Here is a 23,345-nt window from a genome sequence, read left to right on the forward strand (position 1 = left end):
GCTAACCAACCTTCTTAAAAAAGGTGCATCTTCAATTTTATACAGTAATTCAATCATTGTGAAAATGCCTGCTAATTTGACTCTTGTTTTGTAGATTTGAGCAAGAATTCCTGAATGATATGATTAAGAAGTATACTGTATCTCCAGAAAAATACTTCTGGACTGGCCTGAGAGATGTAGATTCAAGTGGAGAGTATAGCTGGGCAAGTGTTGGTGGAGTGAAGCGGTCTGTAACCTTTTCCAACTGGAATTTTCTTGAGCCAGGTGAGTGTCTTTGCCTTTAAAGTAATAGAATACAGTGACTTGTGAAATGCAGCATATCTCCCAAATATGTTCTATATGTTCTTTGTTTGCCTTTGAAACCTGAGGGAGATTATGATCTTCAAGACTAGAATCTATCTATGGGACCATAAATAGAAGCAGTGACTATATGTCTTCCTTATTAAGTCCTTGGAAGTAATAACCCAATAAAAGAGTCTAGAAAACTCAGTTCTCAGAAACCACCCTCTAATGGCATAGGGCTAGAACCCTCGGTGTCAGTATTTTTATTTTATCTTTTTCATGTAAATCTCAAGCCAAATCTAGAAGCTTCATTGTGAAGCACTTTATATTTTCATCTCTCTGCTTCTTAACTTCTTACTCCAAAATTGAGTGTGTTTGCTTCTGTTATCCACAATGGGTGATAATTAAGGAGGCAATGTATTATAAGTATTATTCTTTTTTTTAAATTATTATTTATTTTTATTTTTTTTCTTTATTGATTAAGGTATTACATATGTGTCCTTACCTCCCTCTCCCCCCCACTCATGCCCTCACCCACCTGGTATCTGTGTTCATTGGTTAGGCTTACATGCATGCATACAAGTCCTTTGGTTGATCTCTCTCCTTTACCCCCACCCTCTCCTACCTTCCCTCTGAGGTTTGATGGTCTGATCAATGCTTCTCTGTCTCTGGATCTGTTTTTGTTCATCAGTTTATTTTGTTCATTATATTCCACAAATGAGTGAGCCACTATGGAGAACAGTATGGAGTTTCCTCAAAAAAAACTAAAAATGGAACTCCCATTTGACCCAGTGATCCCACTTCTAGGAATATAACCCAAGAAACTAGAAACACCAATCAGAAAGGATATATGCACCCCTATGTTCATAGCAGCACAATTTACCATAGCTAGGATTTGGAAACAGCCTAAGTGCCCATCAGCAGATGAGTGGATTAAAAAACTGGTACATCTACACAATGGAATACTATGCTGCGGTAAAAAAAGAAGTAACTACAATGTCTATTCTCTCAGTCCTATAGCCAGAAGGCCTGACATTAAGCTTTTCTTTACCATGATTACTCCCAGCTTCAGCCAGCTTGGTTTATCATGGGTAGTAGGAGGCACAACCAGAGAAAAATAGCACTTTCATCCAGGGTAACACAGCATTTTATTTCCCAGGTCCTTGTTCCTCTTACTGTCCATGTGTAAGTTTGAGATGTGAGACCATATGGCGTCTCAGTTCAGTGGGAGTTGCCCTCATTACTTCCAGTGTATGCTCTTTTCTGCCCAATTCAGGCAATGTGGTATAATGGAAAAGAGAGCATGGCACCTGGCCAGACAAACCTGGATTTGAGTTCTGACTCCACCACACACTAACTATGATTGTGGGCAAGTCACTTATTCATATCTGGAAAATGGATCTAATCATATAAACTATCTTTTAATGTTGTATGAATGAATAAAATTTAAGCTACCATAAAATAAATAGTAAACACACATATACCTCCTCTACTAGTACCTTTATTGTACCTGCCCCTTTTTGCATCTGAATCTTTAAGGGTTTTGTTTTGAGGTTTACTAAGTTGTTTAAAGTGGTTCAAAGCTAATATAAACCACTTAGGTTGTGCTGATCAGCATAATGGTTTAGGGTACAGCACTGCACGCAGGACTGGATTCCAGTCCTGGGTCGATCACTTACTAACGTGAGACCTTGGACAAGTCACTCATCCTCACTCTACCTCAGTATGACAACAGAATCCACTCTATAGAGGGTTTTTTTTTAATGAGGATTCAATCCATTTAATCCCCTTAGAATAGTACTTGGCATTAGCAAACACTTCTCTATGTTACTATTGTCATTATCACATCATCATTATTACTATGAAAGCCACATTTCTTTCCTATTCTCTCTCCCCACCTTGGCTCAGATAAGAGTAAGGACACTGGGAAATGTTTGGACTTTAATTTTAAAATGTAATTTTTAATTAAACTTTTCAACCCCAGCGTCTCCAGGCGGGTGCGTGGCTATGGCCACTGGAAAGTCCCTTGGGAAGTGGGAGGTAAAAGACTGCAGAAGCTTCAGAGCACTTTCAATCTGCAAGAAAGGCAGTGCGCCCGCTGAGCCCGAAGAAGCAGCCCCCAAGCCTGAAGACCCCTGTCCCGAAGGCTGGCAAAATTTCCCCCCAAGTCTTTCTTGTTATAAGGTAATGTAACATTCTCACTCAGTCCCTCAGTGAAGTTGTTCATCTACAATCCAAGTCCATGTCCTTGTCAGGGAGGGCATCAATGAATCTCTGGCAGCTCTTCCCACATTAACTCATGTCCTACCCAAAAGAGCAGGCCAGAGTCAGAACTGATTCTTCCCTGGGGTTCTTTGGTTCTGGAAAGCTGGGTGAGCTTCATGCCACGCTGAAACTTTGCTTATGATTCTCATGTCCCTCTAATTATTGTTACCAAAAGAAGAGTTCTATCACGTCTTACAATGTTAAAAAAAAAAAAAGGGTTCTCTATCAGTTAACTGTTTCCACAAAGAAATCATTACATACCACCCCAAAATTCAGAGCCTATGACAATAAACACTTAGTCTCATGTTGATTGATAAGAGTTTGGGCTTGAATGGTCAGCTCTGCTTTCAACTGTGGGTCAGCTCTGCTGGCCTCCAGGCTATGCATTGGGATCTCCTATGTTTCAGTTTGGGTCTCAGGCTGAGCGGGCAGCAGCCAGCAGGGGCTTGTTCTTCTCACAGTCAGTCACTGGAACCTGAGAGTCAAGTTGAACCATGTAAGCACATTTCAGGCTTCTGATCACTTTACCTCCATTAATATCCCATTGATCACAGCAAGTCACATGGTAGAGCCCCAAGTGAATATACAGAGAGGTATACTTCACCCACCTGGAGGTCATGGCAAGAATATATAATTATATCACAGGGAACTGAGGAATCAAGACCAATAATTCAATCTACCACCGTGTCCCCTGCTCCTCCTCCTCTTCTTTTGCAGTGACTATGGTTCTTTTGGCACAGCATTAGTCGTCACAAACCCAAGAAATGGTCAGTGTTCCCACAGCAGCGCAGTCTGCCCTTTGATTCTTCTTCATCAGAAAATAGTTCTGTACTTCCTGTGCAGTTCTCAGTGTAATTACCTTCAGAATGATATTGTTAGCACATACATTCATATGTATCCTTTACAGCCTTATCTGCTGGTTCACCTGGTCTGTCCAGGTCCTAGGAAGGCAGGAGGACATGGTAAATTATTGGAGCAGCTCCCCAGCCTGGCTGAGGAAGGTCATCGCTTGGACACAGTGGCTGGCACCTGGGCTGGTCTTTAGTGACGCATTAGATGCGCATTTACCTACATCTTCATTACATCTATACGAATCCATTTCAGAGGCCCATACATTTGATTATAATTGATTTTAAAATAATCGGTATTTTATGATTATACCTTCTATTTTGTTAAGCTGTTTCATATAGAAAGAATTGTAAGAAAGAGGAACTGGGAAGAAGCTGAGAGATTCTGCCAAGCACTTGGAGGACACCTTCCTAGCTTCCATCATGTGGATGAGATAAAGGAATTTCTTCACTATTTAATGGACCAGTTCAGGTAATTCTTTTAGAAGATTTCCTATGCTAAATTGGATGTCCTCTAGATATTCAGAATTAACATGTTTTATTATCTAAAAGGGTCATTCAGGGCATAGCAGTCATTGAATATCAAGTATTTTTGTGTGTAAGACGCTATGAGGGATTCAAAGATGAGGGAGACAGAGGCCCCACCTTTTGCACGGAATAATCAAGTCTAACCGTGGGGACAAGAGAATTATAGTGGAAAATCTAGCATGTAGGTAACGAGGGGCCCTGGGAATTCAGAGGAGGGAGAAAATGTGTCTGGGAGGATTTCATAATTGGAAACATTTTTATGAAAAAGGATATTCTTGGAAAATAAGATAATATTTTGAAAGGTAAGATAGGAGAAGGAGCCAGGGAAAACAGAATGTAAGCGAAGACACTGAGACCAGAGTGTACAGGGTGGAAAAAAATCTACTGATGATTAAACCATGAAAATAAAAAAGGAAACAGATACTTAAAATGAATCCTGAATAGAGGATTATAAAACCCATTTCATGAAGAAATTCTTTAATTGATGAGAATACTATACATAATTCTGTGGAATTATTAAATGAACAATTTCTAGGGAAATACAAATTATTATACAATTCATTTGATAAGTAGAAACCCAATAATCCAATAGCCATGGAAGATTGAAAAAGTTGACGGTGAATATCTTCCAAGAAACAAATGGGAACTATATAGTTCTATATGTGAATTCCTTCACATCTTACAAAAGAGGTCATTACCAAGTATTTAAATAGTACCAGCAAGAGCTTGCATTCCCTTACATACAAACTAATGCAAGCATCCGTGGTTTTTTTCCCCACAAACTAGTCTGGGTCTGATATCAAAGCCTTCCAACAATAGCACAAAGAATTACAGACCAACCTCATAAATAGACTTTAAAAAGTAAATACCAACTGCTGATTTAATAACAAACACTTGGATAATGTTTACTATGCGCCAGAAATGTCCTAAGTGTTTTATCTATTCATTTAATTCTTACAACCTATGAGGCAGATATTATTACTATGCCCGTTATATCTAAATGAGAAGACAATCACAGAGAAGTAAAACTTGCCCAAGGTTATACAACTAGTAAGGAAAGGATAATAGTTGAACCCATTAGAGCCCATATTCTTAATCCACTACCTTATAACCCTCAGAATAACTCACCTTGATAATGTAGGATTTCTTTAAAGAATATAAGGTTGAGTCTATATATCAAGGCAAATATGATGCAATCATCTTAATAGGTTCTGAAGGTGCATCTGGTAAAATTCACTATTCCTGGCTTAATATATAAATATATCATATAGTTAACATATTTAATCAATATAATTAACATATAAATTATAGTTAAATTAAGAATAGAAGAGTCCTGCCCAGTGTGACTCAGATGGTTGGATCATCGTCCCATGCACCAAAAGGTTGCCAGTTTGATTCCCGGTCAGGGCACATACCGATTCGATCCCCACTCAGGGTGCATATGAGGCAACTGATGGATGCTTCTCTCATACATCATTGTTTCTGTCTCTTTTCCCCTCTCTCTTAAAAAAAAAGAATAGTAGAATAGCTAAACCCATAGTCATATTATACTTAATGGTTAAACATGAAATGCATTTCTGTGAAAGTCAGAAAAAGATAAAGATTCCTATTATCATCACTATTGTTGACTTTTGTTTGGAATTATCCCCTGTGCATTAAGATTTTATTTTTTATATTTATTTTTTTAATTAATTGGGATGATATTGGTTAATAAAATTATATAGGTTTCAGGTACACAATTCTATAATACACCATCTGTATATTATAATGTGTGTTCACCACCCCAGTCAAATCTCCTTCCATCACCATATATCCCCCCCTTTCCCTTTTTCTACCTCTCCCCACCTCCTGTGCATTAAGATTTTTAAAAAATAATACTATAACATGTAAATATTTATAATATACTAGAGGTCCGATGCACGAAATTCGCACAAGGGGCTCGGCCCTTGCAGCCCCGGCTTCATCCGGAAGGTCATCCAGAAGGTCGTTTGGCTGTCTGGTCTAATTAGCATATTACCCTTTTATTGTTATAGATTAAGTGGTTGAAAAAGCAAATTATAAAAGAGTAAAAATTGTACTATTTACATTAAAAAGTAGACTGCAAAAATGCATCAAAAAGATAATTATTATCTCTGGGAAATAAGATTTTGAGTGATTTTCTAAATGTGTGAACATTTTCAACATTTTCTAGATGTGTATTAACATACCCACAATGTGCTGGGAACCTGATGTAAAATAAAATACCTATGTTTCATAAGTATTCATTTATCAAGCATCTATTATAGAATTTCAGGTATTCTAGAGCTTATTTTCTAGCATTAAAAATTAATGTACAGTCCTGGCTGTTTAGATTGGTTGGTTAGAGTGTCATCTCGATACCCCAAGGTTGTGGGTTCAATTCCTGGTCAGTGCACATGCAAAAATCAACCAATGAATACATAAATAAATGGAACAACAAATCGATGTTTCTCTCTCTCTCTCTCTCTCTCTCTCTCTCTCTCTCTCTCTCTCATCAATAAAAATTAAAATTAAAAAATTAATTCAGCCTGGCCGGCGTGGCTTAGTGATTGAGTGTTGACCTATGAATCAGGAGGTCACAGTTCAATTCCCAGTCAGGGCACATGCTTGGGTTGCAGGCTCGATCCCCAGTAGGGGGTGTGCAGGAGGCAGCAGATCCATGATTCTCTCTCATCATTGATGTTACTATCTCTCCCTTCCTCTCCCTCCCTCTCTGAAATCAATAAAAATATATCTTTAAAAATAAATTAATATATAAAATTTCATTGCAGAGCAGCTTAAGCTCATTTGGATATACTAACTCTTAGGTTCCTTTTAAGGTGGGTGTTTCTTACCTACTCCCCTCAACCTTGAGGGGTAGATTATAATGAATGCAAAACTCAGACCAAGTCTTTCCACACAAACAGACATTTATTAAACAAGCATTCATTGAAGCAGGCACAAAATGTTTCATACCACCTGACTGGTAAGCTTGACAACATCCCAGCAGTCTGTCTTTTTCGCTGTTTCCACCACTGTCTTGAGTGGCAGGTTTATTTGGGGTAGATGTGACAACATTCTCGAGGTGGGACTCTGTTCTCATTATTGTCAGAGTCATGCAGTCCCAGCCACCTGACCCACGACAGGACGTGTGACCATTTGGAGCCCAAGCCCCAGGTCCGTTGCCAGTGGTGTAGGAGCTACTAGCCTCACCAGATTCTAATATGCCTCCCTGAAGGGTGAGAGCCTCTAAATATTTTAGCCATTCCTCACTTCTTAAATAAGTTCAGTTTCACCAATGAGTCTATTTCTAATACGTTGATTAACAACAAGCTTCTAATTTCACTGCTATAAAACGATTTCTGACACTGACTCTGCTAATTACCAACGCCTCAAGTGTGGCTTTGAATGACAGATGTCCTTGAGGTGACTGGCTCTGGAACATGGCCGTTCCGTGCCCTGCTGGTCCTCCCTGACGTAAGAATTTCATCAGGGTAACTTACAGGCCCCCCAGATCTCAAGCTTGACACACACATATCATGCTGTCTAGGCTAGAGTATTTTTAAGTAAAATACTGGCATAAATCAGATTTTGAATAACACCAAGCAAGAGGTTACGAAACTTTAAATGGAACAGGGAGCCATGGGTAAGTACTAAGCAATGAAGTGATAGGTATTTGTGGGAATCAATTGATGGGAAATAGAATATCATATGTGACATAAGTGATCCCTAAGGGCTTCTATATGCAAAATAGATTACATTAAAAATAAAAACTAAAGTCTGAGTGATAAGTAAGAAAGCTTTCTTGATTTGTTTCTTAGTTTCTGATCACACTTGCTGAGGCTCCTAACCCCAATTTAAAGAGTGATGCAAGTTTATTATGTAAAATTTGTGAAATAGAAAAATAATAATGAAGAAAATAAAAATCACCTCAAATCCTAGCTCCAAGTTATAAACAGTTAACATTTAGTATAACACAGAATGTACAATAGTGTGTGTTTTTTCTGACCACAAAAGTAATGCACATTGAATTTAGAAAACAGAAAAGCACAAAGAAAAACAACCATAATCCTCTCACTCTTCAGGACTATATAGTCCTACCCCAGCAGCTAACACAATGCCATATTAAGCAGATTGTGTTGTCTGCTTGTGCATTCCATTAATAATGAGATCGTTTGCCCATGCTATATTTAGAAAGACAGCATATTCTAAAAGCAATATTGTGACCATGGGAAGGAAGGAAGCAAGCCTATTTACATCAGAAGAATGATTCTAAAGCTTATTCCTTGAACACCTTGACTTTTTATTGCAGGAATTGACCTTTCTCAGTAAGATGTCCACTGCCCAAATTGTGTATTGCATGCCAAAGAGTTAAGTCAGATTACTGCTGTACTTCTCACAATCTACATTCCACATCTCTATTTGTATTTCAATGAAAAGGATTCATGGTGGACCAGTCTTAAAGGCTCTAAGATCTTTGCAACTCTTAATGGCAGCCCACCAGGGAAAGCCATTGTAAAGCAAAAAATAGTCATAGGATTAGAGAAGAAAAGCCTTGTTTGCAATGCCATTGCTGCTGTGTGCACTACCTCCTGTGATGCGGCATGAATGGATTTAGATATAAATCTAGGGTTTTGCAGACTAAGCGCCCTCATCAAATAGTATTTATTAGAAGTTATGGCTGAGATACTGTTTTCCTCAGAAACCAGATGCAGCAGGAAATTTGGCTGAGAGTGGGAATTTTCACACAAATACACATATTAACCTTTCATGCAATGCCTTCTTACCCTAACAGTCTTAAACAGTATACTTAGTGCTTGGATTAGAAGAAACTTATAAATAGAGATAAAATTTCAGGAGATTTGAGTCCCTAATTATGGTCAATTTTTTTTCTCAAATTTTCTAAAATCCACAGTAAAGCTATGCAATGATTAATGTAATTTCCAATTTCTTCTCTTTATTTGCCTACAGATAAATCAGGTCAAGTGAGAAATAAGCTGTAATTGAGAAAATATTTTCTACCTCTTCTCACACAGGAAAAAACACACAAATAGCTACTATTTTCTATATTTATAACACACAAATGTGTCTCTTAAAATGGAAGCTGAAAACTCTAAATGTCTGGGTTGAAATGAAGTTCAAACTCAGGAAGTAGTGAAAATTAGGAATTTGGGACAGTAGGGCAAACTCAGCTCTCTAGGAAATTGTACTTGAGATACAGCCGAGGAGGCAGAAATGGGCCTGAAGATAGAGGTTCTAAGTGGGGAAAAAGTGAAGCCAAGAAAAACTGGGTGGACATGTTGGAGACACATCTCTAAAGAATCTTTGGCAAATAATATTGTATTATCTTTATGTTTGTACTGTTGATTGTGTAAAGAAGAGAAACTACCTAGTGATTATTTTAGGGCAACACAAAATTCTGCACAACTTCTCCAAAACTTAACCTCCTCTTTATTTCAGCCATCTATTTTTAATTATATTGTATATGGCAATTGCCTCAATGCTGTGGTTTAGATATTCAACAATGGGAAGTATGATACATTTGTAAGCCTGGAAGAAAGCTCTGATTAGTTGCAGACACCAAACTGCAAATTCCTCTTAGAGCTGCTAAGTTCAAAGCGGACTTAATTGTCTCCATAGAATTTTTTAAAGTCTGCAAATTGGTGATCTTTCTCTATAAAACAATACAATACAACAGTCAAAACTGAAAGGGGGCAGTCCTGATATTCCACTGCAGGAAGCTGAAAGGTTGAAGTTGAAAAGATGAATAGGTGCTTATTGATATTAAAATACAAGGGAATGTTGAGTAAAGACATAAAGAAAAGCAATTATTTTATTAAAAAATAAGGAATTAAATTAAAACTAAGTTTGCTCTAGCCTTTGATTTACTAGCAAATGTTTTAAATGCAGACTTCTTGTATTTTCCAGTGGTCTTATAGCTGTACCTTCCATATATCATATATGTTCTACTGAGCTTGAGAGTGAGGATTAATTTTAGATTTTTATCCTACCCTTTCTCTAATATGTGTTATATTTATATACATATCATATTTCTATGTATATATAGTTATGCAATATAATATGCATTCATATGTAGTGATAATACATACATATGCAATCCGAAAGTTAAATTATATGGAAAGAAACAACCATCACACACAAAAAAATATTACATGGAAAATAGCCTACTTGTTAAGGCCTAGAAAGTGTAATACATTTTACAGAATATTTTCAAGTTGGGTTAGAGGAGGAGAAAAATTTTTTATGATTATATCACTTCTATTTATATTGGCAGTATCTCTCTGGCTAGAGCATAAATTTCACTGAGGGGAAGAAATCACTTATAGTGTATGTCCCTGCCTCTATGTATTGTTGTTTATATTCTTCCTTGGACTACCTTTCCTTTCTCTTCTCAGCCAATCTCAATACTGGCATACGGTAAACACTCAGAAGACTGTCTTAGTCCTCCCATCCTCACAGATTGTTTTCTGACTTCCTGCAGAAACCATGGACCTTTCCTTTCACTGAACTTTTGTAGTGTTAAAAATGTATGCAAATGTCATATAATTTGATGTCTTTCAAACATGGTCTTATAATTTCTTTGTTCACATATATCTTGTCTCCCTGACTAGTTTATATGCCATTTGAGAATAGATATTAGGTCTTGTACTTATCTGTATCACCATTGCATGTACATAACTTGTACATAAAAGTATCATAGTTGCCCTAACTGGTTTGGCTCAGTGGATGGAGCATCGGCCTGCAGGCTGAGGGGTCCCAGGTTTGATTCCTGTCGGGGGCATGTACCTTGGTTGCGGGCACATCCCAGTGAGGGGTGTGCAGGAGGCAGCTGATCAATGTTTCTAGCTCTCTATCCCTCTCCCTTCCTCTCTGTAAAAAAATCAATAAAAATATATATTTTTTTAAAAGTATCATTAGTGTTAAATATAATCACTTCAGTGATTGCTTAATTATATTGCTCTGCTATAGCCCATGGAGTTTGGCATTTAGAAAATACTTGTTTACTTTAAATTTTAGGGGCAGTGGGAATTAAATAATTGTTTAAGAATCTTGTTTAAGCCCTGACCGGTTTGGCTCAGTGGATAGAGCGTCGGCCTGCAGACTGAAGGGTCCCAGGTTCGATTCCGGTCATGTACCTTGGTTGCAGGCACATCCCTAGTGGGGGGTGTGCAGGAGGCAGCTGATCAATGTTTCTCTTCCATTGATGTTTCTAACTCTCTATCCCTCCCTTCCTCTCTGTAAAAAATCAATAAAATATATTTCTAAAAAAGAACCTTGTTTAATAAAAATTTAGCCAAATGGTTTGTTCTGCATTTTAAAGAGACAGTATTTGACAGTGCTATAGACAGATACTTTAAAGAAATGCCATTGTCATATTTAACTGTATCTGATGACATTGCTAATATTGAAACTCTGCAGTAAAACTTTTAGAATAATCATATACTTTTTTCTTAAGTTCAAAGTGGAATAGTTTTTGCCTTTCATGCAAAGGAAATAACTTAAAATTTAGTTTTAAAAAACTGTGGTACTTTTTCACAGCTACCCAAATATAGGGATTGGTTTCATTTCAGGAGACTTCTTTATATAGCTTAGAACTGTGCTTTTCCGTTAGTGACAGGTCTTCTGGAAAAACTTAACGCTTCCTAAGCATTTTAGACATGTGAATGCTAAGTATTTTTGCCAAAGGCCATGCTCAATTTTTTTTAACACTTCCTTTTTACATAGTGGCGAGCGATGGCTGTGGATAGGTTTGAATAAAAGGAGCCCTGACTTACAAGGATCTTGGCAATGGAGTGATCGTACACCAGTAAGTTTAAACTTTCTTGTTTGGGGTAATATTGAACTAGTATTTGTTTCAATAACAAATAAGTTGATTATTAAATAATACATCCACATACCATGCAACCATTAAATTAATTTTGTAGATTATCTTTATTGAAATGGAAATATATTCATAAATATGAAATATGGATAAAACAAGCTACTAACCTCAATTTATTTAAAACATAAACATATGTTTAGGCTTTCTCTATATAATCCAAATATATAAAAATATAGTTATATAGATATAGTGGTCATCTTATACAATTAATTTCTTCTTTTTCTTTGTAATTGTTTTCTTTTTTCATATTTTTAAACAATAAAAGCTTTTACTTTTATTGTTTAAAAATATAGGAGTTATGTAAAAAAGAATATACCTTGCCCTGACCAGCATGGCTCAGTGGTTGGAGAGTCTGCCCACGCACCAGAGTCGTGGTTTGATTCCCGGTCAAGGGCACTGTTACCTGGGATGTAGGTTGGATCCCTAGCCCTAGTCAGGATGTGTAACGAGGCAACCGATGGATGTGTCTCTCCCACATCTATGTTTCACTCTCCCCCTCTCTCCCTCTCTCCCCCTCCCTCCCTCCCTTCCACTCTCTCTAAAAATTAATGGAAAAAATATCCTCAGGTGAGGATTAACCAAAAAGAATAAGAAAGCACCTTACTTTAGGAAAATAATTTGTTTGGAGGAACCCTAAAAACACCTTAAATATTATATCAAATATTTACATTATCCTAAAGAGGAGTTTTAGGTAACACTTATAAGAGCAGATAATTCTCAAATATTTAATATTCACTCCACATCACTGTTGTATATTCTTTCTAAATGTGAAATTCCTTGGCTCTCATTTTCAAATTGGAGCATATCTGAGAATAGTTCATCCAACAACTAGCATTTTAACACATGCAAAAAAAAAAAAAAAAAAGTATTTTGCCAGCCCCTGATTCTGTGACTCCAATTGTGAAATTAATACAACATTAACCTCCACTTTCAAAACGGTCATCTTCCTTTGTTTGGAAACTGATGACATTATGACATTTTCTAAATCCTCTCGTGATTTAGCATCCTCAGACAGATAAGGAAATGAAAAAGTTTTCCTTCCATGGCCTAGGACCACACTTGAATTATTAAAGCTGCCTAAATTACATCTAAATTGCAAATATTTATGCATCAGTCTTAAATTCTCAAGCCTCTCTGTCTTTGAAGGTGTCTACTTTTATCATGGAAAATGAGTTCCAGCAGGATTACGATGTCAGAGACTGTGCTGCTGTCAAGGTCAGTACAACGATGGCAAATCTGCATGTTTTAACAATAAATCCGGTATCGTGTGCAGTCCGGCGCAGATCCATGGGGTGCCTTTTGTGTGTGGTATTACGTGTGATGGGAGGTAAGAAGTATACACATGGCCCAGCCCTCAAGAAACCTAACTTATACTTAATTTGAGAAGATAAAATTCATATTCAGGAAAGACAGCTCTGTTGCTGTGCAGTAATAAGCCTAAATGAGTGGGCTAAAGAGGGCTAATGAAACTCAGAAGAAGAAACGATTCCTGTAGCCCATTTCCAGGAAGAGGTGGGACTTGAATGAGGCCTTCAAGGAGGGATGGGATTTGGTCAGGTAGGATGGTTAAAGCTCTCTAATGGGGAAATTGTAAGAGGAAGTGTCGTAAAATCAAGTAGGAGTGGAAGGGAGAAGGTAAGGGCAGTGAGGGGGACAGAATACAGATCAAGAAGTCTTAATTGGTGTTGTTTGGAAAACAAAGTTGGGGAAAAGATTGCTGCCTAAGTTTGTACATTTTTTTGGTAGGCAACAGAGTATTTTTCAAAGTTTTTGACATGACCTAAAGAGGGTGTGAGAAGACTCATCTTGAGACAGATTTAAAGATGCAGCAGATAGGACCAAAAAACATAAAAAAACGAGTTATGCATCTTTCTTTGCAGAATTGATTCATTTATCCATTTCGTAAGTAATATGCCCAAGAAGTCTGTAACACTTTGGAGATACAATTATGACAAAGTATAACACAGTCATTGTCTCCACAGAACTTACAGTCTAGTTGGAGATAAACACAAGTAAGCAAGTAATTACACGACTTATGGCAGGCAAAGTATAAGTTTTATGCAAGGACAAAGAATATGTTTTATGGGAGAATGAAGATGGTGGTGGTGATACAGCTGTTAATACTTGTTGATTCATGAGCTAGGCACAGTATTAGGCATGTCACATATATTACTTCACTTAATACTTAAGCAACCTTGTGAGGTAGGTACTATTATTGTATTCATCTTACAAGGAAGAAATTCTAACTCTGTAACTTATGTGGTTACAGAACTAAAATTTAAGCCCACGTGGCTGAGCCCACTATGCTATGTCCACTATGACTAGGCATTGATGGAAACAGTCAGAAGGAGTACTGGTTTACGGAGAATATAGTACATTTTAGTTTAGATATTTTGAATCCAACCTAGCAGTAAGAAATATAGTGAGTAGAAACCAAGGTACTAGAATTGGAGGGAAAATGTATATAAAATGAAGTATCAAAGGGCCAATAAGTAGATTTGGGGGAATTGCCAACACGTAAGAAGATGAGGAAAAAAGGAGACATCAAGATAATATCTTAACTATGTAAGCCCAAAAATAGCTTCAAGAAGGTGACTGACCAGAAATGTTACAGGAAGGTTGAGACAAAGAACTGAGAAGGCCATTGAAAAGCACTATTTTCAAAGTAGCTGTTCTAGTAATAAACTGTAAAGCATCAGACCATTTTTATAGAATTCCCAATTTAACACATGAATAGGTGAAAACTTCAGAGAAGCTTGTGAAGTTTCTAGAACACTGATGCAATAGACTATCTTCTGTTCAGAGTCCCCATATGTGAAAAGATTGAAAAATCTACCAAAAAAATAAATAAAAGAGCCACTGATGCTGCCTGCATCAGGAATAAGGACAGCCAGGGTAGTGTTCTAGAAGGAGAATCTTACCTCACCTGCCACTGTACCCACAAGAATGTTGGCCTTAAGAAAAAACAGTCCAAAAAATGATGGATGCTCCTCCCAGGTCATGCTGTCCCCTTTCCTTTCTCCCCTGCTTGTCAGCCGGAATTTGTGGAGTGCCATCTTGGACCATGTGGAGAAGGACAACATCCTAGGAATGCAGAGCAACACCGAAGAAGGAGCCTGGGCCCCTGATGCCAGACTTTTATGTCACTTTTCAGAGATCTATTTTAATACAGCCTAGTATTTAGAAACCAGTGAACCAAATATTCTTTTCTAGCTTGACCTATCCCAAATTTAATGGTACAAGATTCTACAATTTCATAACAACAACAAAAAAACACAATAATTTACATTTTGGACACAAACATGATCTTATGATATATCTCTTTATCAGCCGTTTGCATAGGCTTTTACTGTTTAAACACTGCATTCCATTCATGTACTTTTTCATTAAAAAATATCTTGGGGCTAGAGCTAAAAGAGTTAAAAACAGCTTAGTATTTTATAAGGTTTGCATCAACTTCAAAATAATGTGCAATCCTCTTTCAGGTCATGCAGAGGCTATGGCGAAGAGGCTGGTATTTCCATAATGACAGAGAATATATTTATTTAAGGCCTTTTGCTTGTGATACAAAACTGGAATGGGTGTGTCAGATTCCAAAAGGTAAGTGGTAGTTATCCCTTTTCACTGTCTTTTTCATGGAGACATTGTAAGAGAGCATCTTAGTCTATAATTATAATTTTAAAAAAACCTTTGAAGATGCAATTAATATATTGAGCTCCATCCTGCCTTATACTATCCCTCCTAGAAGGCTGGATTATTGAAATTTGATGGTACCTTCCTCTTTTATCACGAAAGAATTTGTATAGAAAATAAAATTTAAAGCTAATTTAGGGTGATTAGATCTTGGAATGAAAGATTATTTTTAAATAAAAGAAGCAGGGTGGCAGAGGGAATAATTTGTTTTTTTATTATCCTCACCTGAGGATTTTTTTTCTATTGATTTTCAGAGAGAGTAGAGAGGGGGGAGGAAGAGAGAGAAACATCAATGTGAGAGAGAGACATCGATTAGTTGCCTCCCACACATGCCCCAACCAGGGCCAGGAATGAACCTGCAACCCAGGTACATGCTCTTGGCCTGAATCAAACCCACGACCCTTTGGTGTATGGGGCCAATGCTCTAACCACTGAGCAATGCCGGCCAGGGTGGGATCATTTTTATTTTTATTCAAAATGAAGATTAGTGTGAGAAGAATGAAGTATATGAATCAGGAAATCAAATTCCAGCATTTCCCTGTAATTTTTAGAAATAATTTTCAGTGAACTCAAAAGCTGCTAATAGTTTATGTAATTCAAATTCAGGAACTAGCTTGACTAGTATAACCTTTTGGTGACAAAAGGGAGAGAAAGGAGAATAAGTAGATGTCCTTTCCACTAAGAAAATGGCAAGGACTAAACAGGAAAATCTTAAGATTTTAACTCCCAAATTATTTTAAGTAGATACTAAATATATTAAATTGTTAGTGGTAAATGTAAAGAAAATTCCAAAATGAATTTCTTAATTGAATCTAAACAGATTATTGAAACCTAAGGTATATCCTCCTACAAGTTCTTAAAGAACCCAAAGATATCATCATGGGACCGACTATACCACCTACGAGAAAACTGTTCTTTTTCCTTAAAAAAAAGGCCACCATACTATACTGCCTTTAAAAGAACTTCAGACATGACTTTTGATACAGTAACTTTCAAGTCTCTTTCACAAAGGCAAACTGGCTGCCTATTAATAAAAGGGGAAGTGTGTGTGTGTGTGTGTGTGTGTGTGTGTGTGCGCGCGCGCGCGCGCATGCGCGCGCACTGCTGGGTTTTTTTAAAGGAAACATTATACCTGATTTACTCCTGAGTATTGATTAGATCTGAAAGACAAACAAAGAAAATGCAGTTTGGATACCCTTTAAAGAAGTGGAAGCGTAACTAATATGTATAGTTAATTTGGATAAAGTCTCCTGTTTGAAGCATTGGAGGGAGGCTGCCACAGAGAGTCATTGCTCCCTCCAGTGTGCCCTCACTGCTAGCTGCAACCCAGCCTCCTGTTTGGGTGATGGCGCAAACCCAAGTTTACACCTTAGAAATGACAAATCAGTAACCACAGGAAAAATTTACAAAAGCACATGGTTTTAAATTTCTTTTTCTTTACTGTATATTTCTTTATTTTAAACACGAGAGAAGGGCATTAACTAACTTAGCAAACATACATCAATTAGCCAAATAAATAAGTCTTCTAAATAATCACACCCCTGCTCTCCCCATGAAGAAACAAAATTAAAAACAAAAGAACTTCCTTCTCAGCTCATTCCCAATCATGTGAAGCAATCAATGATTGATCCAAGGTTTAAATGTTACGTTAACTCCCCTTTGGCAGTTTCTAAATTTCTAAGTTACAGTGTGTTACATTCACCTGGTTGGATATTTTCTTGGTTATTAGAGCAACCAAATTTGCTCTGTATTAATTTGTATTTTCTGATTTTCTTCTGTACTAATCTGTATTTTCTGGTTTTCTCAAAGCAGTTCACATCTTTAGTAGCCTAAATCACCATACCTTTTCTCTAACTCGTGCCTTTTTTATTACATGTCCAGCTGGTTCTAATTAGTCCCCTCTTTTCCAAAAGAGATATTTGACAAGCTACAATATTTTAAATTTTTATTTAATTCATTGAGGTGACATTGGTTAATAAAATTATATAGGCTTCAGGTGTACAATTCCATAATCCATCATCTTTATATTGTACTAGAGGCCCAGTGCACGAAATTCGTGCATGGGGGGGTGTCCCTCAGCCCAGCCTGCATCCTATTCAATCTGGGACCCCTTGAGGGATGTCCGACCGCCCGTTTAGGCCCGATCTTGCTCAGTCCCAATTGGCTGGACCCCAGCAGCAAGCTAACCTACTGGTTGGAGCGTCTGCCACCTGGTGGTCAGAACATGTCATAGCGACTGGTTGACCAGTCGACTGTCTGCCCCCTGGTGGTCAGTGCATGTCATAGCGAGCAGTTGAGCAGCCTTAGCATATCCTACCTAATAATAGACAAATATGCAAATTGACTGCACCTTCGCTACACCCAAGCCACGCCCACCAGCCAAGCCATGCCCACCAGCCAATCAGGGTGAGTATGCAAATTACCCCCAACCAATATGGCAGTTAATTTGCATATCAAGAGCATAGAAAGAAGCCAAGAGCTGCAGAAGGGAGCAAAGCTGCAGAGAAGCAAGCAAGCAGAGGAGAAGGGAGGAGCGGAGGCGGGGCGGGGGAGAAGGAAGGAGAGCAGGCGGGCTGGTGGAGAAGGGAGGAAAGCAGGTGGGGTCAGGGGAGAAGGAAGGAGAGCAGGCGGGCTGGTAGAGAAGGGAGGAGCAGAGGCGGGGTCGGGGGAGAAGGGAGGAGCGGAGGCGGGGTCGGGGGAGAAGGGAGGAGCGGAGGCGGGGTCGGGGGAGAAGGAAGGAGAGCAGGTGGGCTGGCGGAGAAGGGAGGAGCGGAGGTAGGGTCGGGGGAGAAGGGAGGAGCGGAGGTGGGGTCGGGGGAGAAGGAAGGAGAGCAGGCGGGCTGGCAGAGAAGGAAGGAGAGCAGGCGGGCTGGCGGAGAAGGAAGGAGAGTGGGTGGGCTGGCGGAGAAGGGAGGAGCAGAGGCAGGGTCGGAGGAGAAGGAAGGAGAGCGGGCGTGGTGGGGTAGAGTGCAGCAGGAAGCCCTATTGCAGGAAACTTCCTGCAATGGGAACACTAGTCATTAGCATATTACACTTTGATTGCTTGAACGGCCAATTGGACAACCGGACACTTAGCATATTAGGCTTTTATTATATAGGATTGTGTTTCATCTCCTTCCATCACCATTTATCCCCCCTTTACCCTCTTTTAACCCCATCCCCCTTTCCCTCTGGTAACTACCATACTGTTGTCTGTGGACAACCTAAAATTTTTAAATAGCCATAACTACTAGTGTGTGTGTGTGTATGTGTGTGTGTGTGTGTGTGTGTATGTATATATACATATGCTGTGTGTGTGTGTGTGTGTGTGTGTGTGTATACTTTTTAAATCCTCACCCGAGGATATGTGCTTATTGATTTTTAAAGAGAGAGGAAGGGAGAGAGAAATACCAATGTGAGAGAAAAACATTGACCCATTGCCTCCCATATGCACCCCGAACTGGATGGAATCCCCAACCTGGGTATGTGCCCTGACTGGGAATCAAACCTGCGACCTTTCAGTGTATAAGACAATATTCCAACCAACTGAGCCACACCAGCCAGGCCTATATATACTTTTAAAATATTCTTTTTTTAATTGAGAAAATAATATCAAAAATAAGTCATAGACATGTTTTAGGAAAATGACCTATAAAGCCACTTCCAAAATATAACATTTTAATATTTTTGATACTTTGTACGTACATACATATTTGTAATTTTTTAAATTCTTTATTAAGGTATTACATATGTGTCCTTATCCTTCCCATTGCCCCCCACCCCACCCCACCCCCGCTTGTGCCCTCACTCCCCTAGTGTCTGTGTCCACTGGTTAGGCTTATATGCATGCGTACAAGTCCTTTGGTTGATCTCTCTCCCTTCTCCCAACCCTCCCCTGCCTTCCCTCTGAGGTTTGACGGTCTGATCGATGCTTCTCTGTCTCTGGATCTGTTTTTGCTCATCAGTTTATGTTATTTATTATATTCCACAAATGAGTGAGATCATGTGATATTTATCTTTCTTCAACTGACTTATTTCACTTAACATAATGCTCTCCAGGTCCATCCATGCTGTTGCAAATGGTAGGAGTCCCTTCCTTTTTACAGCAGCATAGTATTCCATTGTGTAGATGTACCACAGTTTTCTAATCCACTCATCTGCTGATGGGCACTTAGGCTGTTTCCAAATCTTAGCTATGGTGAATTGTGCTGCTATGAACATAGGGTGCATATGTCCTTTCTGATTGGTGTTTCTAGTTTCTTGAGATATATTCCTAGAAGTGGGATCACTGGGTCAAATGGGAGTTCCATTTTTAGTTTTTTTGAGGAAACTCCATACTGTTCTCCACAGTGGCTGCACCAGTCTGCATTCCCACCAGCAGTGTACAAGGGTTCCTTTTTCTCCGCATCCTCACTAGCACTTGTCGTTTGTTGATTTGTTGATGATAGCCATTCTGACAGGTGTGAGATGGTACCTCCCTATTGTTTTGATTTGCATCTCTCAGATGATTAGTGACTTTGAGCATGTTTTCATATATCTTATGGCCTTCTGTATGTCATCTATCTAGGTCCGTTGCCCATTTTTGATTGGATTGTTTATCTTCCTTTTGTTAAGTTGTATGAGTTCCCTGTAAATGTTGAAGATTAAACCCTTACCAGAAATAACATTGGCAAATATGTTCTTCCATGCAGTGGGCTTTCTTGTTGTTTTGTTGATGGTTTATTTTCTCTGTAATTTCCATTGCCCTATGAGCTGTATCTGTGAAGATATTGCTTCAGCATATGTCTGAGATTTTGCTGCCTGTGGATTTCTCTAAGATTGTTATGGTTTTCCTGTCTTACATTTAAGTCCTTTATCCATTTTGAGTTTATTTTTGTGTATGGTGTAAATTGGTAATCTATTTTCATTTTTTGCATGTATCTGACCAATTTTCCCAACACCATTTATTGAAGAGTCTGTCTGGACTCCATTGTTTGCTTTTGCCTCCTTTGTCGGATGTTGAGCATAGTGGTTTGGGTCGATTTCTGGGTTCCCTATTCTATTCCATTGGTCTATATGTCTGTTCTTGTGCCAGTACCAGGCAGTTTTGAGAACAGTGGCTTTGTAATACAGCTTGATATCTGGTATTGAGATCCCACCTACTTCGTTCTTCTTTCTCAGGATTGCTGCAGCTATTCGGGGTCTTTTTTTATTCCAGATGAATTTTTGGAGAGTTCTTTCTAGGTCTGTGAAATATGCCGTTGGTATTTTAATGGGGATTGCATTGAATCTATAGATTGCTTTGGGTAGTATGGACATTTTAATGATGTTGATTCTACCAATCCATGAACATGATATGTCCTTCCATCTGTTTATGTCTTCCTCCATCTCTTTTTCCAGTGTCCTGTAGTTTTTTGAGCCATATTTATAATTTTTTGTAAAAAAATAAAACAAAACACCTTGTATTCTGCTTTTCTTACTAACAAAAAAAAAATTTAAGTTTAGACGTAGTATTCCCCCAACACATGATTACAATCAAGAAGGTACACATTTTAAGCAGGTTGGCAGCATTGTTGGTTAAAAAAAAAAATCCAACATGCAGAGAACTGACTGAGAGAGAAACCAAAGATGCTGGATATACAGGCAGTCTTTTGTATTATGCCCTGGTACAACAACAAAATTAGCAACAGCTATTTTACTCTGTAATTTCTAAGATTCATAAAATGATGACTGGAAATCTATGAGACCTAAAAGCACAATGAAGAGGGAAAATGAAGCAATCCAGCATCCTGGGAGGAACTGCTCTGTGCCTGGAACTGGGGGGGTTGCTTCCCCGGGGCGATCTCACCTGAGCTTCACACAGACTTTGTGAGTTAGGAGGTAGAGTGTGACTTTTTATAGAGTAAAGCATTGAGGCTCAGGGAGTTAAACAACTGACCCACACATCTCAACACAAAGGGTGTGAGGGCATTTGGACATTGGCCCATCCAACTTCAATCTTTCCTCTGTGTCTATCCAGGAAGCCTGAGTGATTTTCATTGATTTCCTCCAGTTTTGTCTTTCACCTTCTCAAAAGGTTCGGTACTGGATCATTGCACATTGTTTCCAAGGATATCCTGGGAGACAATAAACTCTACCCACCCAGGTTTACAGATCAATTATTCAAACTGCGTTAGATGGAGAAGTGGTTTCTGAATAACCTCATCCTACAATTGCCGGGGTTCTTTTTCCCAGCCTTACAAAGGGTTAAGCATTCTGGAGAAAGGGCTGCGTAGATGATTAAGAAGGAGTCCATGGATAGTTTTGAAAGGCATTGGGGGTCAGAGGAGCTTCCAGCTGAAGGAGCTAGAAGGCTCTACCCTTGACCAAGGACCCGTGCTTTTATTAAACACAATTTGTCTCAAGGCAAGGTGGAAATATACACTTCAAAGGGTACAGAAACATTGTCAGTTTGGGGAATAGCCTACAGCTGTTCAGGTGTTTGGTCAACAGGAGTAAATAAAATGCCCTGAGCTGTCTGGCAGTTAACAATCATCCTATTCAGGTTTGGGGGAAATGCTTTGTAGCCGTTTCCAACAGGTAAACTACATGTGACTCAATCCTGTTGAGCTCCCCAAGCTTCACCAACCTTTTGGTAAAACTCTTGTAATTATTACATCGGCATACAATGATAATTATCTTGGTGCATATTCCTTAGTGCTTCTATGTAATGTATACAGTAGGTGCATTTACTTATTTGTGCTTTCTAATTATTAGCTATGTTTGTCCATCTGGTCTTCCTTCGTGACTTCCATGGTATAAGGTGAAGAACTGCTAGTGATACTTTATTAATATTCAACAGATCTGCTTTTTTTATTGCCACTATAATAGCTTTAGCGTAGGCCCCACAGAATTCAAATTGAAGTGATCATAACATGAAAGGAAATGGTTCAGCCAGAAGTGGACAAACCTCAGCAATACTGTGAGCCCTCTGTAGATTGAAGACCCTTGACTTATATATGCGATGATCTGTCATTGGACACTAAACTTGAGCCACTTGCTTTCTTCCTCATACAGGTCGTACTCCAAAAACACCAGACTGGTACAATCCAGGTGAGTTAAGAAAACTGAAATTTAGCCAAAGCCTCCTTTACTTTTTCCATAATGCATCTACTTTATTTAAACCCAGGCCTGAGTGACAGTTTCTTCTCTATCACATCTTCAACTGACATGAAGTATCTCCAGGGAGGGAGGTGATTGGCTGTGGTGGGATGAGGCTACGAGGGTGGATTTGTCTTTCTCTGTGACTCTGGGTGGCAGTCACTGGCTCAGGAGTCCTCAGGAAGCACTGCCCTGCCCAGAGAGAGCCAGGAGTCTAAATGAATTACAATTTTAAAAAGTTTTGAACATTAATCCATGCTTAGAGGGTGCAGTTTGGTTTACACAGTCATAACTCTGATATTCTTTTTCTTTAGAGCGTGCTGGAATTCATGGACCTCCAGTTATAATAGAAGGGAGTGAATATTGGTTTGTCCCTGAACCTCGCTTAAACTATGAAGAAGCTGTCCTATATTGCGCCAGCAATCATAGCTCCCTGGCTACTTTAACATCTTTTGCAGGACTAAAAGCCATCAAAAACAAAATAGCAAATGTAATTTTAAAAAGAATGTATTTTGAAATATTGTTCTTATTTTTATATTTATTCCATTAATATTTTTTCAAAATTCTTGCCAAAATCTACAAAAGTTAAATGTTCCTCTCAAGTAAAATTTGCCTAACAACATTCAAATCCCTCATTTCTTGTTAGAAATGTTAACTTTAATTGCTTATGTTTTATAATATTCAACACTAATTATTAATATCAATTTATACAATGAACAGCAATAGATATT

The 23,345-nt window shown here is 38.5% G+C and overlaps 1 protein-coding gene across 1 annotated transcript in view; it reads left to right on the plus strand.

Moving 5' to 3' along the window:
- LOC307105926 (lymphocyte antigen 75-like) overlaps nt 1–23,345 on the plus strand; it is a 91,174-nt gene that overhangs the window by 34,097 nt on the left and 33,732 nt on the right. Inside the window, exons 11-18 of the mRNA XM_079781885.1 lie at nt 95–264; nt 2,267–2,466; nt 3,725–3,867; nt 11,667–11,748; nt 12,970–13,038; nt 15,309–15,423; nt 22,531–22,566; nt 22,929–23,104. Of these exons, the coding sequence (XP_079638011.1) occupies nt 95–264; nt 2,267–2,466; nt 3,725–3,867; nt 11,667–11,748; nt 12,970–13,038; nt 15,309–15,423; nt 22,531–22,566; nt 22,929–23,104 (991 nt within the window). The remainder of the gene's footprint in view (nt 1–94; nt 265–2,266; nt 2,467–3,724; nt 3,868–11,666; nt 11,749–12,969; nt 13,039–15,308; nt 15,424–22,530; nt 22,567–22,928; nt 23,105–23,345) is intronic.

The sequence above is a fragment of the Cnephaeus nilssonii genome (assembly GCF_951640355.1).
Source record: "Cnephaeus nilssonii genome assembly, chromosome: 10".
Lineage (NCBI taxonomy): Eukaryota > Metazoa > Chordata > Mammalia > Chiroptera > Vespertilionidae > Cnephaeus > Cnephaeus nilssonii.